Source organism: Oncorhynchus mykiss, chromosome 14 (genome assembly GCF_013265735.2).
Source record: "Oncorhynchus mykiss isolate Arlee chromosome 14, USDA_OmykA_1.1, whole genome shotgun sequence".
NCBI lineage: Eukaryota > Metazoa > Chordata > Actinopteri > Salmoniformes > Salmonidae > Oncorhynchus > Oncorhynchus mykiss.
The window spans coordinates 30,990,772-31,015,987 of record NC_048578.1 but is presented as its reverse complement, the minus strand read 5'-3'; the positions used below and the strand labels follow the sequence as shown (position 1 = coordinate 31,015,987).

The 25,216-nt window shown below is 42.1% G+C and overlaps 4 protein-coding genes across 5 annotated transcripts in view; 1 reads left to right on the top strand and 3 right to left on the bottom strand.

The window, feature by feature from the left end:
* Window positions 1-1,361: 1,361 nt before the first annotated feature.
* Window positions 1,362-14,078, bottom strand: LOC110489112 (vesicle transport protein SEC20). Its single transcript, XM_021561682.2, has 6 exons — window positions 13,887-14,078; window positions 13,524-13,616; window positions 7,738-7,829; window positions 7,437-7,541; window positions 7,174-7,292; window positions 1,362-2,124 (listed from the first exon to the last, which is right to left on the bottom strand). Exons 1-6 carry the CDS (start codon window positions 13,965-13,967, stop codon window positions 1,928-1,930), a joined length of 687 nt encoding a protein of 228 aa, XP_021417357.1. The 5' UTR covers window positions 13,968-14,078; the 3' UTR covers window positions 1,362-1,927.
* A 60-nt stretch (window positions 14,079-14,138) lies between these two features.
* Window positions 14,139-17,835, bottom strand: LOC118938718 (V-type proton ATPase subunit e 1-like). Its single transcript, XM_036943298.1, has 4 exons — window positions 17,612-17,835; window positions 17,091-17,138; window positions 15,575-15,708; window positions 14,139-15,073 (listed from the first exon to the last, which is right to left on the bottom strand). Exons 1-3 carry the CDS (start codon window positions 17,713-17,715, stop codon window positions 15,615-15,617), a joined length of 246 nt encoding a protein of 81 aa, XP_036799193.1. The 5' UTR covers window positions 17,716-17,835; the 3' UTR covers window positions 14,139-15,073; window positions 15,575-15,614.
* A 1,603-nt stretch (window positions 17,836-19,438) lies between these two features.
* rl26 (60S ribosomal protein L26) lies at window positions 19,439-22,152 on the bottom strand. Of its 2 annotated transcripts, none has more exons than XM_036942655.1 (4): window positions 21,409-21,632; window positions 21,064-21,239; window positions 20,697-20,837; window positions 19,439-19,604 (listed from the first exon to the last, which is right to left on the bottom strand). In XM_036942655.1, the coding sequence occupies exons 2-4, from the start codon at window positions 21,229-21,231 to the stop codon at window positions 19,476-19,478; spliced, it is 438 nt and encodes a 145-aa protein (XP_036798550.1). In that variant the 5' UTR covers window positions 21,232-21,239; window positions 21,409-21,632; the 3' UTR covers window positions 19,439-19,475.
* A 1,391-nt stretch (window positions 22,153-23,543) lies between these two features.
* LOC118938717 (serine/threonine-protein phosphatase 2A 55 kDa regulatory subunit B beta isoform-like) overlaps window positions 23,544-25,216 on the top strand; it is a 79,569-nt gene continuing 77,896 nt past the window's right edge. Inside the window, exon 1 of the mRNA XM_036943296.1 lies at window positions 23,544-23,742. Coding sequence (XP_036799191.1) covers window positions 23,664-23,742 — 79 coding nt within the window. The 5' untranslated portion in view covers window positions 23,544-23,663. The remainder of the gene's footprint in view (window positions 23,743-25,216) is intronic.

The window sequence follows — 25,216 nt, the reverse complement described above, 5'->3', positions numbered from 1 at the left end:
TTTTAAAATCAGGTTGTAACACAACAACACGTGGGAAAAAGTCAAGGGGTGTGAATACTTTCTGAAGGCACTGTAGCACATTAAAAAGCCCTTTAGGCAATATTGTGTGGGGGAGCTCACTTCCCCTCACTCTGTGGTACTTAGTGTAGAACACAGTTTAGGGCCTGCCACTAAACAGGACCTATTCACATCTCAAGATCATGCACACCTCTCCCCTTGATTGACACTATCACGGTGCTCTGTAAGAATAGCTCCATTTGCTTGACATAGAGCTGCTATAAGTGTGCAGCTAAAGGGACGGGATGGCGAATAGGAAGAGCACAAACGGCTGCCACTTTAAAACGAGTAAGAACCGCTTAGCCTTCTCGTAGGTCTATCGACTCTCTCCACACGTATTCGCTAACGTGTCTCACTGTAAGAACCGCTTAGCCTTCTCATAGGTCTATCGACTCTCTCCACACGTATTCGCAAATTCGTCTCACTGTAAGAACACTAAAAAAAGTTGTATTGTCACATATAGGTGAAGTGAAATGTGTTGTTTTACAGGGTCAGCCATAGTAGTACGGTGTCCCCGCAGAAAATTATGGTTCAGTGCCTTGCTCAAGGGCACATCAACAGATTTTTCATCTTGTCAGCTCGGGTATTCAAACCAGCAACTTTTCGGGTTACTGGCCCAATCCTCTAACCACTAGGCTACCTGTACCGTCTGTCGTCACTGATTCAGAGCCAGATATGATCCATAACAACACACACAACTGAGACAACTCAGATTGACTTTGTCTGAGGCCTTTATTGGTACACTGAATAGAAACGTCAACACTAAAACAGATTTTTATTTCCCAAATGACATGTGAGACCATCTTCATGTAGAGGGTAGAGAGGTCATGCAGCTACCAGCCCCCCTCTCCCCATACCCCTTCTCCCCCTCCAAGGTGTTGAAAAGGCAACGTCAGATAACAGGTCCACGCAAATCTTAAAATAACCTCCTCTCAACCTCCACCCCCGGTGGAAAGAAAGGGCGCAGGGACCAGGAGAGTGAACCGGGTCAGAATAATCTGCTTTTCCGGTTCCTATCTGAAGAAAGGCAGAGACGCATGGTTCCTTATCGCTGACAATGTGATTACTGCCACAGCTTTTCAGATTGGTTCTGCCCTGGTGCCTGGGCTACACAGACTGTACTGTTCCCCCTGCTGCCAGCTACTGGGACTAGGCCTCACCACTGCTGAGCCAAGTTAGCTAGCTCCATAAGGAAATACTGACAACCAGATGCAAGACCAGAGTCACTGAAACTTGGGTGGGTGATATGTACATCCCACATGTCCACACTGGTGCTGGGGAAAAAATGTTTTTACACAATTTCATAATGTTAACATTTTATTGTGATAATCTCTTTGAAAACTGATTTCGTTACAGAGAATGTGTTACACATTAACATGAACCCCTATACTTTAAATAATGGGCCGTAAGAAATGGAATCTCCATTATTAGATAAGGCTACTGGTAATATCCATTTATTTCTCTTTCAGAGCAGGATATAAATACTTAGACAACAGCTTTAACTTCCTGCACTGGAATAATACATTAACATGATAATCACAACGAGTGGTTACATTAACCAACAAACTCTCCTAGAAGTATTGCAAACAGCTGACGGCAGTCTGATATTACCTTCCATGACAGATGCATAGTGTTTAAAATAGGCTTGTCCCGGTAGCCATTACTACTGTGTGTGCGCACAAGACTTTAAATGTTAATATGGAATTACATGTGTCCACCTGTGGCAGGTAGGAATGATAAATAAGCAGTATATTCATCTGCCAATACTCAGGTCACACGACTCACTTGTCGTAAATTAGCTTATATGATCATAGTTACTCTAATCAAAGTTGCTCTAAAAGTTACTTAGTTTAAGTTAGTTGTGTCTGGTCTAGAGGAAGAAGAAGAATCTCTTCTTGAGGATGTAGAAGACTGTGGCGAGGAACAATGCGAGAGCGAGGAAGATGAGCAGTTTGTCAGTGAGCTCCCTGCGGTTGTACTTAGTGATGAGCTTTCTCCCCAGCTGGATGGTTCCGGTCATGGCCTTAAACTCATCGTTGGTCTCCAGGACCGCCTGAGACGAGGTTGCTACGGAGGAGAGAGTCCACACTAGGCTTTGGCAAAGACTTTGTGTCTGGACATATCAAATAGCCGACTGTTGAAACATGTCAGTTGCTTATGTTTGTATTTGAAAAAAGCAACTGAGAAACAGTCCTTGTGTCCTCCAATTTGAGGTCTTTTCAAAGCAAAATCAAATCAAATTTTATTGGTCACATACACATGTTCAGCAGATGTTATTGGTCACATACACATGTTCAGCAGATGTTATTGGTCACATACACATGTTCAGCAGATGTTATTGGTCACATACACATGTTCAGCAGATGTTATTGGTCACATACACATGTTCAGCAGATGTTATTGGTCACATACACATGTTCAGCAGATGTTATTGGTCACATACACATGTTCAGCAGATGTTATTGGTCACATACACATGTTCAGCAGATGTTATTGGTCACATACACATGTTCAGCAGATGTTATTGGTCACATACACATGTTCAGCAGATGTTATTGGTCACATACACATGTTCAGCAGATGTTATTGGTCACATACACATGTTCAGCAGATGTTATTGGTCACATACACATGTTCAGCAGATGTTATTGGTCACATACACATGTTCAGCAGATGTTATTGGTCACATACACATGTTCAGCAGATGTTATTGGTCACATACACATGTTCAGCAGATGTTATTGGTCACATACACATGTTCAGCAGATGTTATTGGTCACATACACATGTTCAGCAGATGTTATTGGTCACATACACATGTTCAGCAGATGTTATTGGTCACATACACATGTTCAGCAGATGTTATTGCGGGTGTAGCGAGATTCTTGTGTTTCTAGCTCCAACAGTGCAGTAATATCTAACAATTCACAACAATACATGCAAACTTAAAAATAAAATAATGGAATTAATAAGCAATATATACATTTAAGGACGAGCAATGTCGGCGTGGCATTGACTAGAATACAGTAGAATACAGTACATACATATGAAATGGCAGCAATTTTACAGGCGCCCAACCAATTGTGCTATTATGTGTCTTTTTTCGCGTTATTTGTAACTTATTTTGTACACAATGTTTCTGCACCAGTATCTTATGGCAGAAAAGAGCTTCTGGATATCACTCACCTCGGATTAGACAAAGAGCTTCTGGATATCAGGACAGCGATCACTCACCTCGGATTAGACAAAGAGCTTCTGGATATCAGGACAGTGATCACTCACCTCGGATTAGACAAAGAGCTTCTGGATATCAGGACAGTGATCACTCACCTCGGATTAGACAAAGAGCTTCTGGATATCAGGACAGAGATCACTCACCTCGGATTAGACAAAGAGCTTCTGGATATCAGGACAGCGATCACTCACCTCGGATTAGACAAAGAGCTTCTGGATATCAGGACAGCGATCACTCACCTCGGATTAGACAAAGAGCTTCTGGATATCAGGACAGCGATCACTCACCTCGGATTAGACAAAGAGCTTCTGGATATCAGGACAGCGATCACTCACCTCGGATTAGATGAAGATTTTCTCTACAACAAAGAGGACGTACAGGACATTCTCCAAACACACCACAGGATCGACATCACCGTTATTTGCAAGGTACGACGCAGGTACAGAGGACAAAGAGCCGAATGCCTGATCAGGCCCCGGAGAAGGCGACAGGGAAAGCTGCCGTTACCGTCAATACTACTCGCCAACGTGCAATCATTGGACAATAAATTAGACGAAGTACGATCACGAATATCCTACCAATAGGACATCAAAAACTGTGATATCCTATGTTTCAAGGAATCGTGTCTGAATGATGACATGGATATTCAGCTAGCGGGATACACGCTGCACAGGCAGGATAGAACAGCACACTCCGTTAAGACGAGGGGGGGGGGGGGGGGGGGGGGGGGGGGGGGGGGGGGGGGGGCAGTCTGTGCATATTTGTAAACAACAACAGGTGCATGAAATCTAAGAAAGTCTCTAGATTTTGCTCGCCTGAAGTAGAGTATATTGTGATAAATTGCAGGCCACACTACTTGCCTAGAGAGTTTTCAGCTATACTTTTCGTGGCTGTTTATTTACCACCACAGACAGATGCTGGCACTAAGACCGCACTCAGTCAGCTGTATAAGGAAATAAGCAAACAGGAAACCACTCACCCAGAGGCGGCGCTCCTAGTGGCCGGAGACTTTAATGCAGGGAAACTTAAATCAGTTCTACCAAATTTCTATCAACATGTTAAATGTGCAACCAGAGGGAAAACAATTCTAGATCACCTGTACTCCACACACAGAGACGCGTACAAAGTTCTCCCTCGCCCTCCATTTGGTAAATCCGACCACAACTCTATCCTCCTGATTCCTGCTTACAAGCAAAAATTAAAGCAGGAAGCACCAGTGACTCGGTATATAAAAAAGTGGTCAGATGAAGCAGATGCTAAACTACAGGACTGTTTTGCTTTCACAGACTGGAATTGGTTCTGGGATTCTTCCGATGGCATTGAGGAGTACACCACATCAGTCACTGGCTTTATCAATAAGTGCATCGAGGTTGTCGTCCCCACAGTGACTGTACGTACATACCCCAACCAGAAGCCATGGATTACAGGCAACATTCGCACTGAGCTAAAGGGTAGAGCTGCTGCTTTCAAGGTGCGGGACTCTAACCCGGAAGCTTACAAGAAATCCTGCTATACCCTGCGACGAACCATCAAACAGGCAAAGCGTCAATACAGGGCTAAGATTCAATCATACTACACCGGCTCCAACGCTCGTCGGATGTGGCAGGGATTGTAAACTATTACAGACTACAAAAGGAAGCACAGCTGCGAGCTGCCCAGTGACACGAGCCTACCAGACGAGCTAAATCACTTCTACGCTCACTTCGAGGCAAGCAACACTGAGGCATGCATGAAAGCATCCGCTGCTCCAGGCGACTGTGTGATCACGCTTTCCATAGCCGACATGAGTAAGACCTTTAAACAGGTCAACATACACAAGGCTGCGGGGCCAGACAGATTACCAGGATGTGTGCTCCGGGCATGTGCTGACCAACTGGCAGATGCCTTCACTGACATTTTCAACATGTTCCTGATTGAGTCTGTAATACCAACATGTTTCACAGCAGACCGCCATAGTCCTTGTTCCCAAGAACACAAAGGAAACCTGCCTAAATGACTACAGACCCGTAGCACTCACATCCGTAGGCAGGAAGTGCTTTGAAAGGTTGGTAATGGCTCACATCAACACCATTATCCCAGAAACCCTAGACCCACTCCAATTTGCATACCGCCCAAACAGATCCACAGATGACGCAACCTCTATTACACTCCACACTGCCCTTTCCCACCTGGACAAAAGGAACACTTATGTGAGAATGCTATTCATTGACTACAGCTCAGTGTTCAACACCATAGTACCCTCAAAGCTCATCACTAAGCTAAGGATCCTGGGACTTAACACCTCCCTCTGCAAATGGATCCTGGACATCTGGACGGGCCGCCCCCAGGTGGTGAGAGTAGGTAGCAACACATCTGCCACGCAGATCCTCAACACTGGAGCTCCACATGGGTGGGTGCTCATTTCCCTCCTGTACTTCCTGTTCACCCACGACTGCATGGCCAGGCACGACTCCAACACCATCATTAAGTTTGCAGACAACACAACAGTGGTAGGTCTGATCACCAACAACGACGAGACAGCCTATAGGGAGGGGGTCAGAGACCTGGCCGTGTGGTGCCAGAATAACAACATATCCCTCAACGTAAACAAGACTAAGGAGATGATTGTGGACTACAGGAAAAGGAGGACTGAGCACACCCCCATTCTCATCGCCGGGGCTGTAGTGGAGCAAGTTGAGAGCTTCAAGTTCCTCTGTGTCCACATCAACAACAAACTAGATTGGTCAAAACACACCAAGACAGTCGTGAAGAGGGCACGACAAAGCCTATTCCCCCTCAGGAAACTAAAAAGATTTGGCATGGGTCCTGAGATCCTCAAAAGGTTCTACAGCTGCAACATCGAGAGCATCACTGCCTGGTACGGCAATTGCTCGGCCTCTGACCGCAAGGTACTACAGGGGGTAGTGCGTACGGCCCAGTACATCACTGGGGCTAAGCTGCCTGCCATCCAGGACCTCTATACCAGGTGAGAGAGGAAGGCCCTAAAAATTGTCAAAGACCCAGCCACCCAGGTCATAGACTGTTCTCTCTACTACCGCATGGCAAGCGGTACCGGAGTGCCAAGTCTAGGACAAAAGGGCTTCTCAACAGTTTTTACCCCCAAGCCATAAGACTCCTTAACAGGTAATCAAATGGCATCCCGGATATTTTCATTGGTTGCCCTCCCAACCCCTCTTTTTACGCTGCTGCTACTCTGTTTACCATATATGCATAGTCACTTTAACCATATCTACATGTACATACTACCTCAATCAGCCTGACTAACCAGTGTCTGTGCTACTTTTAATGGACAATGCCATGGCGATTGTAACTGGACTAATCTAATGTACTGAAAATTGTCACTGAAAAAAGTGACTTTTATAGCCTCGCTACTGTATATAGCCTGTCTTTTTACTGTCGTTTTATTTCTTTACTTACCTATTGTTCCCCTAACATCTGTTTTGCAGTATTGGTTAGAGCCTGTAAGTAAGCATTTCACTGTTGTATTCGGCGCAAGTGACAAATAAACTTTGATTTGATTTGAAATGGTGGCACCATCTCCATTTTGTTCTCACCAGTGGTGTGGTGGAAGGTAAACACACACAAACAGCATTTATGCACCTTTTTTATGTTGCTCAAACGTTTACCCACCTATTGCAAAAAAGTGCATTGTAAATATAGGGAGCATTACTTTATTCACTGTGAAAGGCGATCAGCGTTAACCCACTTTTTATCACTACATCACTGCTTCTCACTCATCTAGTTCTTCCAGATGTGTAAACACTGAAAGAAAAGGGAGCTAGGGGATGGGGTCGGGGGCCGAAATTATAAACACTACTGTCCTCTCAGAAACACAGACTACGACATGATTTACACTCTGTACTCTAGGGGGCGCCACTCACCCAGCGTGGTCATGGTTTCCTCGCTCTGCGTCACCTGCTGTGACATCATCCGGCTGATGCTCATCAGGCTCTCAGTGATGTCACTGGACGACTGGGCCAGCCCCTCTTTGGTCACCTTTCTGATTGAAGGAAAAAATAAAGATACTCTAAATCTTCAGAGTAACAGACAACAATAAGACAGAAAGTATAAACACACAGTGAAATAAGGGAACGACAATGAAACAATACAGAAGAGTATCTAGAAACAGGCAATATCTGTTTACCTATGTCTAAATTCATTATCTCCTCCATAGAGAAGAGATTCCTTCTCCAGGTTGTCTAGTGAGAGTTTACTGGCCAGGTTGGCCTTCCTCCAAGCTGTCTGGTTACTGCAGGGATAGGAAACATACGGTTTCATTAGGATGCTTGCTTATAGTTTATGCACTAGCACTATATGTAAAAGGTCTATGGAAAACACCAGAAAACCATTCTAATGGAGACATGCATCCCACTAACTACTACAGATTGGATCCAGTACTGAAGAAACAGCCGTAATCCAGCAACACTCCTACCATGCACTCTTACCTGACCATCTGCTTGCGGTGTCTGTCCACCTCACTGAGTAGCGCCAACTTGTCTGACTCTTTGTCCTGCTCCCTCCCCATTTGATCTAGGTCCTGTCAAACAGTGATCATTTCGTCAACAAAAACTATGACGAAAAATACTCGTCAAGTACCTATTTTTCCTGACAAACTATGACGATTACGAGACGCCCTGGGAAAAAAACACAACTATTACAAATGACTTGGTCGACGAAAATGTGACGGGACGAGAATTCCATGTGAGATTAATCAACATTTAATTTAACATGAAGCTCATTTTCATCCATTTTGTCCACTCCTACACATGCATGCAGAATATTTCATGTAATCCTCTCATTGACATCTTTTAGTTGCGCGGTCTGATTGAGTTGAGCTGATTTGCCCGGCTCTCCCACACAGTTCCCAGGCGGTCTCTTCAGTCACTCGTCAATCTTCTGAACGGATGCGAAGCCAGGACAATGGACTTGAAACTAACCTCAAGTATAAAAATGTTTTACTTTCAAGGCTATTTTTGCTTTGATCACATCAGAAGCTCTATTTTCTCATGTGCGCTGTTACTCATTAATCTGTGTTGCCGCTCTCGCGCCGCAGACTGCAAACGCGATTTGCGGTTGCTTTTTTCCTATGCGAAAAACTAATGCTATTTGTTGAATATTAGAAGTACATTAATACTTCTGTTTCAATTAATCCACGTACAGTTGAAGTCGGACATTTACATACACCAAATACATTTAAACTCAGTTTTTCACAATTCCTGACCTTTAATCCTAGTAAAAATTCTCTGTTTTAAGGTCAGTTAGGATCACCACTTTATTTTAAGAATGTGAAATGTCAGAATAATAATAGAGAGAATGATTTATTTCAGCTTTTATTTCTTTCATCACACTCCCAGTGGGTCAGAAGTTTACATACACTCAATTAGTAGTTGGTAGCATTGCCTTTAAATTGTTTAACTTGAGTCAAACTTTTAATGTAGCCTTCCACAAGCTTCCCACAATAAATTGGGTGAATTTTGGCCCATTCCTCCTGACAGAGCTAGTGTAACTGAGTCGGGTTTGTAGGCCTCCTTGCTCACATACACTTTTTCAGTTCTGTCCACACATTTCTATAGGATTGAGGCCAGGGCTTAGTGATACCTCGACTGTGTTTTCTTAAGCCATTTTGCCACAACTTTGGAAGTATGCTTGGGGTCATTGTCCATTTGGAAGACCCATTTGCGACCAAGCTTTAACTTCCTGACTGATGTCTTGAGATGTTGCTTCAATATGTCCACATAATTTTCCTTCCTCATGATGCCATTGATTTTGTGAAGTGCACCAGTCCCTCCTGCAGCAAAGCACCCCCACAACATGATCCTGCCACCCACGGCTGGGATGGTGTTCTTCAGCTTGCAAGCCTCCCCCTTTTCCTCCAAATATAACAATGGTCATTATGGCCAAACAGTTCTATTTTTGTTTCATCAGACCAGAGGACATTTCTACAAAACGTACGATATTTTTCCCCATGTATAGTTGCAAACCATAGTCTGGCTTTTTTATGGCGGTTTTGGAGCAGTGGCTTCTTCCTTGCTGATCGGCCTTTCAGGTTATGTCGATATAGAACTTGTTTTACTGTGGATATTGAGACTTTTGTACCCGTTTCCTCCAGCACCTTCACAAGGTCCTTTGCTGTTGTTCTGTGATTGATTCGCACTTTTCGCAGCAAAGTATGTTCATCTCTAGGAGACAGAATGCATCTCCTTCCTGAGCGGTATGATGGCTACGTGGTCCCATGGTGTTTATACTTGCGTACTATTGTTTGTATAGATGAACGTGGTACCTTCAGGAGTTTGGAAATTGCTCCCAAGAATGAATAAGAATGGTGGAGGTCTACAATTTGTTTTCTGAGGTCTTGGTAGATTTCTTTGGATTTTCCCATGTCAAGCAAAGAGGCCTTGAAATACATCCACAAACACACCTCCAATTGACTCAAATTATGTCAATTAGCCTATCAGAAGCTTCTAAAGCCATGACATTTTCTGGAATTTTCCAAGCTGTTTAAAGGCACAGTCAACTTAGCGTATGTAAACTTCTGTGAATTGTGATACACTGAATTATAAGTGAAATAATTTGTCTGTAAACAATTGTTGGAAAAATTACTTGTGTCATGCACAAAGTAGATGTCCTAACCGACTTGCCAAAACTATAGTTTGTTAACAGACATTTGTGGAGTGGTTGAAAAACAAGTTTGAATGACTCCAACCTAAGTGTATGTATTTGGGTTAATTGGTCAGCACTAATATTTGGCTTTGCCTTTTAGGTTATTGTCCTGCTGAAAGGTGGATTTGTCTACAAGTATCTGTTGGAAAGCAGACTGAACCAGGTTTTTCTCTAGGACCTTAATTGCCTGTGCTGAGCTCTACCCTGTATTTCTCTACAAAAAAACTCGCTAGTCCTTGCTAGTGCTGTTGGGGTGACAATATTACCGCCACACCGGATGTCATGACTGCAGTAAAATGCCACATGACAGTCGAGTCACGGTAATCTCCTTTTATGCACTCTGGATATGCTTTGGTAGTACCGAACATGCTAACTACCATCCGATCACTATCGACCTGGTAGTCGGGACTCTATTGTCCCGCTAACCCCTCGGACAATGAAAATATAATCGAAAATCCCATCAAACACTTGTCATCAAATCAGTAGGCCTATCATACTTTTAAAACTAACGTCAATGTGATGATCAATTTGAAGAAAGAAGTTCAACAGCAGGTTGAAACAGTGTACAACGTGGCCCGTTGTTTAAAGCCTAACATAACGAAACGGACAGCGCTTTCTAAGGTAATGATTAATTCAAAACACCCATACGCATATTAGAGTTTATGCATAGGCTTATGAGCCCAAAAAACTGAATTAATATTATGATTGTGCCCTTATACAATACATAGCCTACTGCATAATACTCATGGCAGAAAAACATCAAACAAAACTGATTTAAGATCTTTGGTACATAATTGGTCTAGCCTATACTCCAAAATTAAACAAATTTGAGTAACCGTCTTTGAGTGTGGACAGTATTATTATGCATACTGGATGGACTGGTTATCTTATTCTACTCTCCAACATTTCTATCCATGAGTCTGGGAGAAAACATAGAGGCCTAGGCGATGCTGTTGGTTCATTGATTGTGCAGGCCTGCTTACAGTTAGCCTACAATTAGTGAATTTGTATTTGATTTTGAATAGCCTAGTAATAGGGAATGTTTTATATTTTCATAATTAATTGAGTGACATTAAATTTAGCTATACAGAATAAATATCTCACCAACCTGCGTTTCCTTCTATCTCTCTCTCCTTTATTCCTTTATAGATTTCGCAGACAGGCTGTCAACAGTTTAGTGAAATATGTTTAGTTGCGAAAACATTTTACCATCGATGCTCCCGAACAGATTTAACTTGGTTTCCAAAATTAAGCACTGGTTAGCTATAGGAACAAGGTTGGAGCGCCCATGGCTATACAGCGTTTGGGCGGAATATCACCTTTCGCCCCGTGAGTTCATGCTCCTCAAACAGTGGTTAATGCGTGGAGTGAAATACGTGTTCTTATATTTATTACTCAACTGCTCATATTAAGCACATGTTCCGCTATAAAACCCAAGCAGACTACAAAACAGACCGTCGGGAAAGCGCTTGGCCTCCATTCACTATTCCGTGTGCATACAGATGACGTGTATTTTCCCTGCCCATTTGATAATGAATGGTCCATTCTAAATCGAAACGAATTGTACATACTGTATTAGTAAAGACAATATTAAATTGAGAAGTGTCTGATGTGAAAATATGATCGCTTGTTGAGAGAACAGCTGTGCAGCCTGAGGCAAGGAACCGAGCGCAAGCTTTTTTGCTACATTCTCAAATCATCACAAGCCTATAGTCGCACCATGCAACCCACATATGTTTTGATTTCTAAGACATTCTAATGTTTGTATCATTCATATAGGACCTGTTCCTAATGATCACTTTTACGCTCAACATAGCCACTTCATACGCGCACTTGCTCCGGAATGGGAAAAATATTATTTATATTTTATTCATCGAAGCTCAATTATATTATTTTTACTATAAAATCATATAACATTAAATAATTTTACGCCAAACTCCAATACCTCGACTTTGTTGTCTTTAATTTTAAGCATATCTTGTCAGCTAAATGAACAAGCCTACAGCCTATAGCATGGGGTTTATACCCAGATAACATAGGCCTACAGTAGACCGACTCATATTCTGTTCTTCTGAAATACATTTTCTTCATATCATGATTCTTTAGACCTGACAAAAATAAATTGTGGATTTATTGTGATGATGTATATTACATGTATTAGATTTTTTTTAAATGTAGATGTTCCAAAGGCATGTATCAGTGAGTGGTATGAGTGGAGTCCTGGAGATGCCAAACGTGTTTATGTTAATTAAACTCTGCAACTGTTTTAAAGTCACCATTAGCCTCATGGTGAAATCACTGAGTGGTTTCTTTCCTCTCCGTCAACTGAGTTTAGAAGGACACATGTATCTTTGTAGTGAAGGTGGTTGAGACACCATCCAAAATGTAATGAACTTCACCATGCTCAGAGGGAGATTCAATGTCCACTTTTTTTTCTTCATTTTTACGCTCAACCAACCTTACAGATAGATAATTGTATATGTGTGGGGTACAGAGATAGGTTAGTTGTTCAAAAATCATGTTAAACGCCATTATTGCACACAGCTTGAGTCCATGCAACTTATCACTTAAGTAAATTTTTACTCCTGAAATTATTTGGACTTGCCATAACAAAAGGGTTGAACACTTATTGACTCAAGACATTTCAGCATTTTATTTTTTATTACCGCGTAAACATTTCTAAAAAATATGATTCCACTTTGACATTATGGTGTAGATCAGTGACACAACATCTACATTTAATGAATGCTAAATTCAGGCTGTAAAACAAGGTGCAAATATTTTCTGAAGGCACTGGTGTCTAGCAGTGGCCATGTGGCTAGTATCAAAATAGCAACATCAGCGCCAAAGATTTGTATTGTTACATCTGTGTCAGCAGAGATAGTTTGGAATCTAGACCATAAGCAATGTGCACAGATATGCATTTCCAAACAATGCTACTGCCACCTTTTGGTTTGGAGTATTATAACAAGGCTGAGTAGACGACGTCTTCCAAGGTCTTTGCTGTGTGAACCTTTAGAAAATATTGACTGTTGACACTGTTCAGAGGTGCTATGTACTGTCGACAGGCAAACGTTTGACAATCCTACTGGTGTGTGTCTGAGCTTTTAAAGTTGGATTTATTTGGATAGTCCATCTGTAGATGCTCTACAGACTATATACTAACCCCAAACGTAAATCTTAACTTTATTCTAAACCTAACCTTAGCAAGCAGTTGCTTATCAACCTATAGTTTGTTGATAGTATGACCATCTGTAGAGCAAATCCAGACAATCCAAATAAACTGACCAAAATTACTAAAATCTTACAACTAAAATGTATTTTAAAGACAAACGAAGACTAAAACTAAAATTGCTGCCAATATTAACACCACTGTCAAACACTCAGTTATAATGTGTCCTACAACTAACATTGATGGATACAGCTCAATATGAACTGACATATCCAAGGTCTGATAGATCTGGACAGTTGAAATCGCCACCAGGCAGTTGACAGGAAATGAGGAATGAAGGCTATTTGTTTTTTAGAACATTGAAATGTATTTGAGACAGGAGGATTAACTGTCTCTTACCTGAATCCGTAGCCTAAGGTTGTTGAATTTTGCTTTCACTTTGGCATTCAACTCTGTCAGCTTGACGTGTGGTCCTATACACTCATTGACATCCTAATGTCAATGAGTAAATGAGAGATATAGAAACAATCAGACAAATGGCTTTTGTCATATATCCAAAGGTTCAAAAAGATGATCAGTCCAAATCTATTCAGACTCCCGGCCAATGTACCAAAATGGGTCAGTGGCCAAATCCCCCCCAAAAAGAAGCCCAACCAGCTGCGACAGAAAATAAGGTTATTTTCCACAATGAGTACATGACAACATACAATATCGTTGCATTATATGGTCTAGGACAATAACCTACGGAATCAATATTCATACCTGCACGAGAGCTTTTATTTCCAAGTCATATTTGATGATTTCTTGCTCGCATATTCGGACGTGGACATCCGAAGACGCCATATTTGACAACAAACTCGTCTACGGCAAACCGCGAGGAGTAACTGAATTGACTTTCCCATAGTTCGTAAAAGTAGCGCGTCTCTTTACTTACACAGCAAAGAGGGCATTTCGGTCGTGAGCAACAACAATCGGTTTATTAACAAAGCAAAAACATGTAAATCAATACGTGGATTGATTGATGATGTTTAATATCTAACATTTTTAAGGACAATGAATGCCATCACACTCACAATAAAGGACATATGGAATTTAAAAAAAGGCTGCATAACATGCAACATACATATTTATGGGGTACGGAGAGTCCAATAATGGACTAAAGGAGCCTAATGTTACTGTTTAGAGGGGAATTGGCTCTGGCAGCCAAAACAGCCAAATACTCCATCTAAACATGAATCGATTCTCCATTGTGGTAGTTCTAGAAAAGTCCTCTACTTTCAAACCACATCAAAATAATTTCACAAATGCAAAATATATACTTACTGCACTGATTTAACATGGCTGCATCTGACAGTATTTTTCTGTGACACATTTGTGGCGTGTTTCTTCCCTTTACACAATCACAGGTAGCTAATTAGCATGTAGTCCGGTCAATCTTCCTGTCTTTTTTCCATAAACAAAACACTGTAACATGGAAATATGGCAGTGTGGAAACCCTAACCCTATAAAAAGGTGTGTAGTAATTTAACCATACCGCAAGCGATGCATGTTAACATTTCGAGCAACAAAACTCCCCTGGCCAGAAGATACTGTCATCAGTAGGCACTAAAGGTAGTTAGCATATATAAAATGGGCTAGGCTAACTAGCAACATGCCTTGACAATATCATATATCAATGTTAGAGAATCAAAATGTCATACAGCACATCACACAGAACATACAAATCAAAGGTTGATACTTTATTCTTAAAGCACTAAAGAGGATTTCTCTAGAAAAGTCCTTTTGGGGATCCATTTGTACAAATCATCTTTGCAGGCATCTCTCCACTCTCACTAAGGTCAGGTGTCAAAGGCTGGGTTAAGGCTTAAGCTATACAAAAACAGTTCCCTTCGTGAGGAGGTGATCGAGTGAGGGCTTCATTGGTGTACAGCAGTGAGTCAGGTCCTCCCCTGCAGAGAACACACAGAGAAAATTGTACAGATTAAAATAGATAGAGGAAGCCACGACTACAGACTATTGACAGAGAACAGTTTATTTCTTCATTAATTGATTTCATCTAGTGGCCTACACATTTGCAGCAAAAAGGCTGAATCGCAGTATAGACTTAAACAAAATCGAACAAAATAAATTGAGTGATGACATGGACCTCAGGTGTATCTGACTGGGTTGACCCGTAGTAGGAGAGGGGCCGAGGCCTGGTAGACTAGGGCCAGTGGGTTTACCTGTAGCAGGAGAGGGATTGAGGACTGGTAGACTGGTAGACTAGGGCCAGTGGGTTTACCTGTAGCAGGAGAGGGGTCGAGGGCTGGTAGACTGGTAGACTAGGGCCAGTGGGTTTACCTGTAGCAGGAGAGGGGTCGAGGACTGGTAGACTAGGGCCAGTGGGTTTACCTGTAGCAGGAGAGGGGTCGAGGGCTGGTAGACTGGTAGACTAGGGCCAGTGGGTTTACCTGTAGCAGGAGAGGGGTTGAGGGTTGGTAGACTGGTAGACTAGGACCAGTGGTAGTACATGTACCAGATGGTATCATTCTTTAGAGATGGTCCAAACAGAGGGTTGAGCTGGGCCAGGATCGCTATCAGCCAGCTGGAAACATACAACACATACAAATGATTACATAACTACACATCTCTGTCATGGCTTCTGTTATGTAATGGCTTTGTTTGTGCTCCTCAGGAAGAATAGCAGCATCTAAGGCATCTGATGGGGATCTAAATGAAGAATAAAGATACTTGTGCATGTCTTTCACTTTTAGACATTCTTGTTCTACTCTATAGTAATGGAGGAACATGGGTCAGCTATAATAGAGGAAACCAACTAAGCACTCAGTACAGCAGACTGAAGGAGACAACATAGCACGCTACTTTCTTCCCTCAGCTGCTGTAGAGACTATCCCCATCACATGGCCTGCACTGGCCCCTGGTGGAGATATGGCAAAGTAACACGGCATGGTTATCCGTTCGCCTGACAACTTTGAAAGCTAAATAAATAACTATGAAATTAAATGGCATCTCAGGACTAACAGGTTATATTGAATGGGATCATTACCTACCGTACAAGCAACAGGTGTACTCTGGGACCCTTACCTGCAATCCTCTGGGGTCATTAACTACAATCCTCTGGGGTCATTAACTACAATCCTCTGGGGTCATTAACTACAATCCTCTGGGGTCATTAACTACAATCCTCTGGGGTCATTAACTACAATCCTCTGGGGTCATTAACTACAATCCTCTGGGGTCATTAACTACAATCCTCTGGGGTCATTAACTACAATCCTCTGGGGTCATTAACTACAATCCTCTGGGGTCATTAACTACAATCCTCTGGGGTCATTAACTACAATCCTCTGGGGTCATTAACTACAATCCTCTGGGGTCATTAACTACAATCCTCTGGGGACATTAACTACCGTACAAGCAACAGGTGTACTCTAGGCCTACACTTATTTTCTCTATTGTCAAAACTGACCATGAACTTTGAGGGTGTCTACATCTGTAACAGACTGGTAAGCACTATGTATTGAAGTTGGGACATTGAAATCGAGCTGCAGTTGGCCCAATCAATGAGTATGGAGAATAACCTAAGGGTAAAGTGTTCTCTCTCGGTGTCTGTGTGGGACATAGTTATGTGCTATGCATATAACTATCTCCAAATATAAGCTAATAGTCCAGTTTCACACTTCCATGGAAAGCAACTTAGTTAGGCCTAACATTGTGCATGATGCGAGACTCAAACACACAACACTGGGGTGTAAGCATTAAGAGTTTCTAGTCAACAAATTCAGGTAGGTCCCTCACAGTTTTGTTCTGTTTGGTTCATAAACGGTAAAGGGTTTCCATAATGAATACACCCCTGATGTTGCCCGCCTGCACCTTGTTCCAACCAACTGAGCCAAATGAATACAAGAAGGACCCTCAGTGATACTGTGAAATATTCTGCTATATTCCTGGGAGGACTATACTTACAACAGGTAGCAGCAGACAGCAGTTAGCACCAACATGGTAACTATCACTCTGTGGAGGAGGGAAAGAGGCATTATTCCACTGGACCAAAACATTACTACAAAGCAGTAACAAGACATTAAGCTATACATTTGTACCCCTACAAAAAAACATTACTCATATCTATGGTTTATTATGACAAGTGCACATTTCTCAGATGTTCCACTAGACCTAGTTCATGCAGATAGGGCTTCATCATGCCAACTTGAGTCACCTGCAAGTGACCGAGCAGATGGGCACTAGACATGGACTGGGGAAGTTCCAAAATGACATCTTGATTTGTCTATGTTCCATTAATTCTTTATCCAACAAGGAAAAATAAGTTTCAAAACATTGTCAAATGTTAAAGTTTATTCTAGTTAAAACTAGAGCTTACTACTACTACTACTACTACTACTACTATCTTTTCTAGTTAGCAACATGTAAGTTAGCTAGATAACGTTAGTGTTTTTCTATCATGTTAGCTAGCTAGCTAATTTACTTACCCTCTGTTCGGTCCTTTGGGGATAAACCACGGCACAACTCCACCAATAATCCCCCAAAACAGAGTCATTACCGACATGGGAATTACAAAACTAAGCGCCGCCATGTCTGGCTTTTGGAAATAGTTTTAAAAGTAGAAAAAGTAAACGTATACACTTGGCAACGCTACTCAACGCCGAAATAGCGAACTGTTGCCAGGCCCCCGGACTAGGAAGAATGGATCACATGATGTCGCCACAGTAAACTGGGCGTGTAGCGGTACCAAAAGTGTTTCATAAACTGATCCTAGGCCAGTGTTTTATAGAAGAAACTTGATCCTATGGGAAAATGTTGTTTTTGTAGTGTTTTTGGATAAACGCCGAAAATAAGGTCTGTGGTAACACAGGCTTAGGAGATCTTATACATTTTGTTCAATGAGATAGGCGTCATCACCTAATGTTACTTTTTGTGAATATTGAAGCAATTTACGTAATAAAAAAACACATAAAGAACATAAAAGGCTTAATAATTCATAAAAGTAATGTTAACTGGCTGATATTATCTCATAGAAACAAAAAGTACAAGATCTCCTAAACCCGATCTTACAAAATCTCCCAAACCTCAAAACGATATTCTTTCCACATAGGAATGGCTGAACGAACCAGAGGTATGTTTTCCGGTTTTTAGGACTACAAGCTGACGATCTCTACTCTCCCTTCGTTATTACATGAAGTCTAAAGCCATCCAAATATGTCATTCATACGAAACTTTACATTTTCCTTAGCTAAAGCTTGGGTTTATATTGGCAGAAAACTGCCAGTTTTGGGCCCCTATTAACAGTCCAGTGCTAAATTGATACGATTTGACATTTAGATTAGATCATGATAACAGGGGATACTGGATGATCCTAAATCACCACTCATACACTAACCACGTTCCCATCCACACTATTTTATGTGAATAAAGTCCAAACGGATTAAAACCAGCAAGTTTTGGTACAATCTTATAATGTCGACAGATCATTTGTTCGTCAGACGTGGAGGGGTCTATTTGTGTCGGTAAAATTTGTTATGCGACGGAAACCTTTTTTATGCGCAAATATTGATATACCATCATATCGAACTAAACTTGTCAAGCGATGGCATGTTGTGTGGTCCTCCCACTACAACTCGGGAAAAGCATGCTCCCGAGTGGCGCAGCGGTAAAACATTGCATCTCAGTGCTAGAGGCGTCACTAAAGACACTGGTTTGATTCCAGGCTGTATCACAACCGGCCGTGATTGGGAGTCCCATAGGGCGGCGCACAATTGGCCCAGCGTCGTCCGGGTTAGGCCGTCAATGTAAATATTTTTAACTGACTTGCCTAGTTAAATAAACTTGGCTAGACTAAATACATTATGAACTTCACAGGGTGGTGAAAGTGCACGGTGATATTGATGCTCTTATTCAATAAATATCGATGGTCTTCATCTAGTGACATGGAGCATTGCTCTTATCCATAATCTCATTATGTCAACTAGGCTACCCCCACTGTATCTGCCAGCTGTTGGCTAGAACGCTGGTGCCAAGACCAGAGCAGACATATTTGCTATTTAAGGCAAGTTTGACAAAACTATCCGTAGAGTTCAAAATGTGATGGAAACATTTGAACTTTTGATTTTATTCGTTACATGAAAACGTAATTGGAAAAGAAAAGTGTGCACAAAGAATGTGAACCATCATGCAACCAGGCTGGTTCCAGCATGCTAAACCAGAGTATAACTAGGCAAAACAAGAACATCCCCGTACTTGTGGCTTGCCCACGGGGCAGTACTTCACTGCAATTCGTCCATTTACGACAGACAATGAAATTGATTTGTACAGCAGTTTATTGTAAGCAATAGATTTTCACTCTGCCATCTTCTCAATGGTTTCCTCCTTGTATTTGCCCTTCTCCTTTCCGTCAGCGCGGGACTTAGCCTTACGCTCCAGGATCTTCTTGCGATCCTTGTCCAGCTTTAGCCTGGTGATCACAACCTGGGAGGAAAGAGAGATGTGAGGACTGATTCTAGGTCGATTTCGATAAAAACAGCGGTGAAAAAACTGATTGTGAAATCCAAAATGAATTTCTCATCACGAAGAAACATCTCAGCCACAACACTAGTCTAGCTACATCAGAAGCCAGCCAGGCTTGGGAAGATAAATTGTGAGTTTCTGCGAAACAGTGGACTTTATCTGCAACACCAATCAGAAATGACAAATACATGTCCAGACATAACATGGAGAGCCATTCTATTAGACAAACGAGAAGAGCCCTCTAATTCTACACAAGACCTGGGGAATCATATCAAATGTATTACTACTAATATCACTGATGGCCAAAACTGGCTGGAGCCTAGACTAAAACCTTATCTTCAGTTTCACAATTTAACATTGAGCCAAGACAATGTCCTACATGTCAGGTAAATGCAGTAAGTGGAGCACTAGCATGTAGTCAATGTTTCCTCCCCAGTTCAGCATACATTGGGTGCCTGTCTTACTACATGTTGTTCAAACCAGTCAGGCTGACTACATTCAACTAATCTTCCTTCGTAACAGAAAAACACCTGTTGCCATGACACCCGAAGGCTGAAACAAGTGGTGATTGGCAAATATCTACATTCGCTCAATTTACCCTCACCAGGCACCCTACCGAAACAGTTTAACTCTTTCTCAATTAATTGTTCCTTGATTTCGCTCCTCCGTCTCAAAGTACGTTGGAGAACGTCAGAGGGTGGGAGAAAACACCTTGAAACGGAGGTGTCACCCAGACTTGTCCAACAGATCCCAATTGCACCAACTGAACGTGACCACTGAGCTTGGACACTGAAAAAGCTGGATGTATTTAAACATTCCAACAGGTACCCATCAACAGGTAGCTGCTGAGAAGGATAGTTATTTAGATGTGTTTTTTTCTTTACACTCCACAATGATACAATACAAAATAACGATTTGAACCACTCAAATTGAGTTGAGAAACTAAAACAATGATTATCCAACATGGTACAGAAGTCATATATAATACATCTATACACATAAACAAACAATGTACATGCGACATGTGACTACAGGTAGATGATAGAGCCTCACCTTGCTGGGGTGGATGCCGACGTGCACCGTGGTTCCGTTGGCCTTCTCTCTCTGCACACGCTCAATGTAGATGACGTACTTCTTCCTGTAGACCTGGACTACCTTGCCAATCTGCTGGCCTTTGTAGTGTCCACGGACAACCTGCACAGCACAAAAATGGAAAATGACATTAAAAATGACATCACCCACGTGAACTAAATCCTAACGCTAATTTGAAATAATCTGAAATCAGGTGTTAGTTCAGGTCTGGCCTGTACTACAGGGCTGGAATTTTATGTAGCTCATCATGCATGTTAGTAGCAGCTAGTTAGGCAATCTCAGAATGTGTATAAAGTCTGTTGAAACGCGTGGTTCTGGGGGTCTTTACCTGGACTTCGTCGTCCTTGCGGATGGGCATGGACCTCGCATTGTACTTCTGACGGAGCTCCTTGGAGAGGGGGGAGGACATGATCTTCCTCCGGATGTGTGAGGGGGCATTGAAGTGCCTCTTGCGGTTCTTACGCCGCGAGGATGTCACAAATGGATTCAGCTTCATGTTGATGGCTGCAGGGCAAACACAATTGCCAACAATCAGATTAGAGGGTTAGCAGTGACTGACGACTTGCTACATGTCAAGCATTTGTCGTTTCGGTTATGTGTTTGTTACAAGTAACAAAACACCACAACATAGTTTATGTACAATACAAAGTGACAGAGCCAAGAGATTTCCCACCTGAAAGATAACGTTTGTTCGCTAGCCTTATAAGCGAGCACCTCAAGCTGCAAAATGTTATTACGGTGAAGCTAGTTACCTACATAGATGGGTAACGTTAGCTAGACAGTCCTTTTCTGGATCTCATGTCACTACCTAGCTACAACAGCAGTTAGTTAGAGTTAGTTAGACTTGAGGCCCAACAAACAGCAGAACTTAGATTGAACAATCCAGGGACAATCACCGAGACCACTAACTAGAAGTTTACACACAGATCTATTATCTGTTATGCACGCGTCATGTCCATGCATTCAACATTACATGGGTACACACAGCTAGCATTAGCCACCTAGCTAGGTAGCCATGTTGTCAAGCGCAGTTGACTTTAGTGTTAACGAAAGACAAACTACAAATCAATGCCATGGGTTTCTCTAAACGAAACAATACGCGAACATATCGTGTAATTAACGTTCAGGCTCAGTTGAATTCCCAGCCATTCTCTAGAATTGGTAGTTTGCCAGCACAGGTCGAGGGATGCAGATTACGGGACGTTTGATATAGCTGTTAATATACAATTTGTCTCCAATACTGACCACTATAGAATAATAACAGGGGTACCTGACTTTACATGTACTTTGGGGGATGTACAAAAGTCTATAACATAGGATGGATGTTGATTACGTTGGAGAAATTGTCAACCAGGAATTCTTACCCTGCCGATAACTCCTCTGTGGCCGGCGGAAAAGAGACCTTCATTGTACTTCCGCTCCGATTAGTTCACACACGAATCCCGCGAGAAGTACACTCAAATTTAGCAGGACAGGAAAATGGTCAAATTCACGCACTTATCAAGAGAACATCCCTGGTCATCCCTACTCCCTCTGATCTGGCAGGCTCCCTAAACACACATGCTTCATTTGTAAATTATGTCTGATTGTTGGAGTGTGCACCTGGCTCTCCGTAAATAAATACAAAAAACAAGAAAATGGTGTCGTCTGGTTTGCTTAATATAAGACATTTGAAATGATTTATACTTTAACTTTTGATACTTAAAAGTACATTTAAAAACAAATGCGTTTTGACTTTTACTCAAGTACTATTTTGCTGAGTTACTTTCACTTTTACTTGAGTCATTTTCTATTGTGGTATCTTTACTTTTAAAGAGAATTGTATGAGAAGTATGAAAATTGGGTACTTTTTCCACCACTGAACGTATGCATCAAACTGTATGTGTAGACGGCTTGACAGAAATGGTAGCAGAAGGGGAATGTTGAACATATCCAGATGATACTGCGTTCTCATAGGCTTACAATTATGTTTTGATTATATCTTGAACAGTAGCTAAGATTATATTTGGTTGTGATCTTTGCAAAATAACTACTTTGAATGCAGCAGTTGTTAGCTAGAATGCTAACGCTCATTGATTTAGGCTGTAGCAAAAGCTATCCAAAGAGCCATTTTACTGGTTGAAGTTGAAGTATTTTTTAAGTATAATGCAGTTGATTTGTGATGATGACACACATTATATCTAATCTAAAAGTAGTCCGAAATGCATTCATAAGCAACATGTAAATAGAGGCTTTTTTTGCTGGTGTTCTATCAGAACTCCCCCTTGTTCTGCCACTAATTTGCGCGCATCGCCCTTGTCCGTGAAATTTTGTAAACACAGAAAGTGTTCTATGGAAGTATGCTATTGTAGAATATTAGCAATATGGATGTTGACCAAGAGATGTCGCCATAAACCATGATGTAACTCCCTTGGACCTCGTGGACCTGTCAGGAGTTTCCATCTTCACTGGTTTACCCGGATCATCAATTAGTAGGCTAATTGGGGGGGAGGGGGGGGGGGGGGGGGGCTAAAGGTTAATTTTGAATCACGCCAAGACAAGGCAATTTCCAACTCCGCCACACACTACCCCGTACCCCTCCAGCCCCTCCCTACCCACTCCTGTCAGATATGCGGGAAAAGAGGCGCACAACCTCCTGTGCTGGCCTGCCAGCGCGAATCGGGATGAAATTACACCATGCAGATGACTATGTCTGAACGCGGAAGCAAAAGGCGCGTTGTCATGGACACCACACTTCTCCGCCGCGCGCTGTTATAACCGTTTAACTGACCATGCTCGGCTCTTGCTGTCTGTCTGGGTGAAAGTGATGCGGTCATAGAACGAGCAGTTCCAGCTCGTTTCCTCCCTCACCGATCTCTGGTCTCTCTCGCGGCAGTGCGGATGTGGAGTGAACACTGGAGCACTGCCTTCTGCTAAACGGAGAAGAAGATGAAATGTTTTTCCCGTTATCTCCCGTACATCTTCCGCCCTCCCACCACCATCCTGTCTTCCACATGCCACACCGAAGGTAGGTAGAGACTCACCAGGGCTCTCAGCAGAAGTGTGTGTATTGTGGTTGATAGTAGAGGGGAGTTTAGATGTCTAGTATAGATATCGTTAGATGTTGACCATTTGGTGAACTACGCTGGATGTAGGCCTGTATGCTTTATCTGTTCTTCTGAACTTAACTGTGTGAGCTGTCAATGTGAGCTGTCATATAGGGTCTGTGTCCTGCCTGTAGTTTTATCCTGTAGCATGACGTAGCCTAGTAAAAGTAAGACAACTGACAACACTTATGAATACAAAAGTTTGGCTATTCTAATGGCAAACTAAAATCAAAGCTGAAGTATGGGAAAGTAATTGGCATGTGATTTCACTCTGGTTGTGCTGATAAGTGGACAAACGTTTAGAACTGATCTGCACAACTGTGACACCAATCCATTCTGAGAAGACTGATCATTCTGAGAAGCCTGATCATTCTGAGAAGACTGATCATTCTGAGAAGACTGATCATTCTGAGAAGACTGATCATTCTGAGAAGCCTGATTATTCTGAGAAGACTGATCATTCTGAGAAGACTGATTATTCTGAGAAGCCTGATCATTCTGAGAAGACTGATCATTCTGAGAAGCCTGATTATTCTAAGAAGACTGATCATTCTGAGAAGACTGATCATTCTGAGAAGCCTGATTATTCTGAGAAGACTGATCATTCTGAGAAGCCTGATTATTCTGAGAAGACTGATCATTCTGAGAAGCCTGATTCTTCTGAGAAGCCTGATCATTTTGAGAAGACTGATCATTCTGAGAAGCCTGATTATTCTGAGAAGCCTGATTATTCTGAGAAGACTGATCATTCTGAGAAGACTGATCATTCTGAAAAGCCTGATTATTCTGAGAAGCCTGATCATTCTGAGAAGACTGATCATTCTGAGAAGCCTGATCATTCCGAGAAGACTGATCATTCTGAGAAGCCTGATTATTCTGAGAAGACTGATCATTCTGAGAAGACTGATTATTCTGAGAAGCCTGATCATTCTGAGAAGACTGATCATTCTGAGAAGCCTGATTATTCTGAGAAGCCTGATCATTCTGAGAAGCCTGATTATTCTGAGAAGCCTGATCATTCTGAGAAGCCTGATTATTCTGAGAAGCCTGATCATTCTGAGAAGACTGATCATTCTGATAAGCCTGATCATCCTGAGAAGACTGATCATTCTGAGAGCTTCTTGGTAAACAGCACTACTACACCTAAAAGACCTCCATTTCATAAGAACAGTGTGACGTCTCTGTTTCAATGTTCTCTTGTTAATGTGTCTGGTATTATACAGTGGTATGCCACATTCCATGTGCTTCCTAAAGCAGCGCAGACAGGGATGTTCTGTGATCAGGGCAGATAGGGAGAGCAGACAAAGCACTGAAGCAGTTGATTGTTACAGAGGGCAATGTGACCGTGTGTGTGTTTGTGTGTGTTGGAGTACTTCAGGGCACTACAAAGCAAAG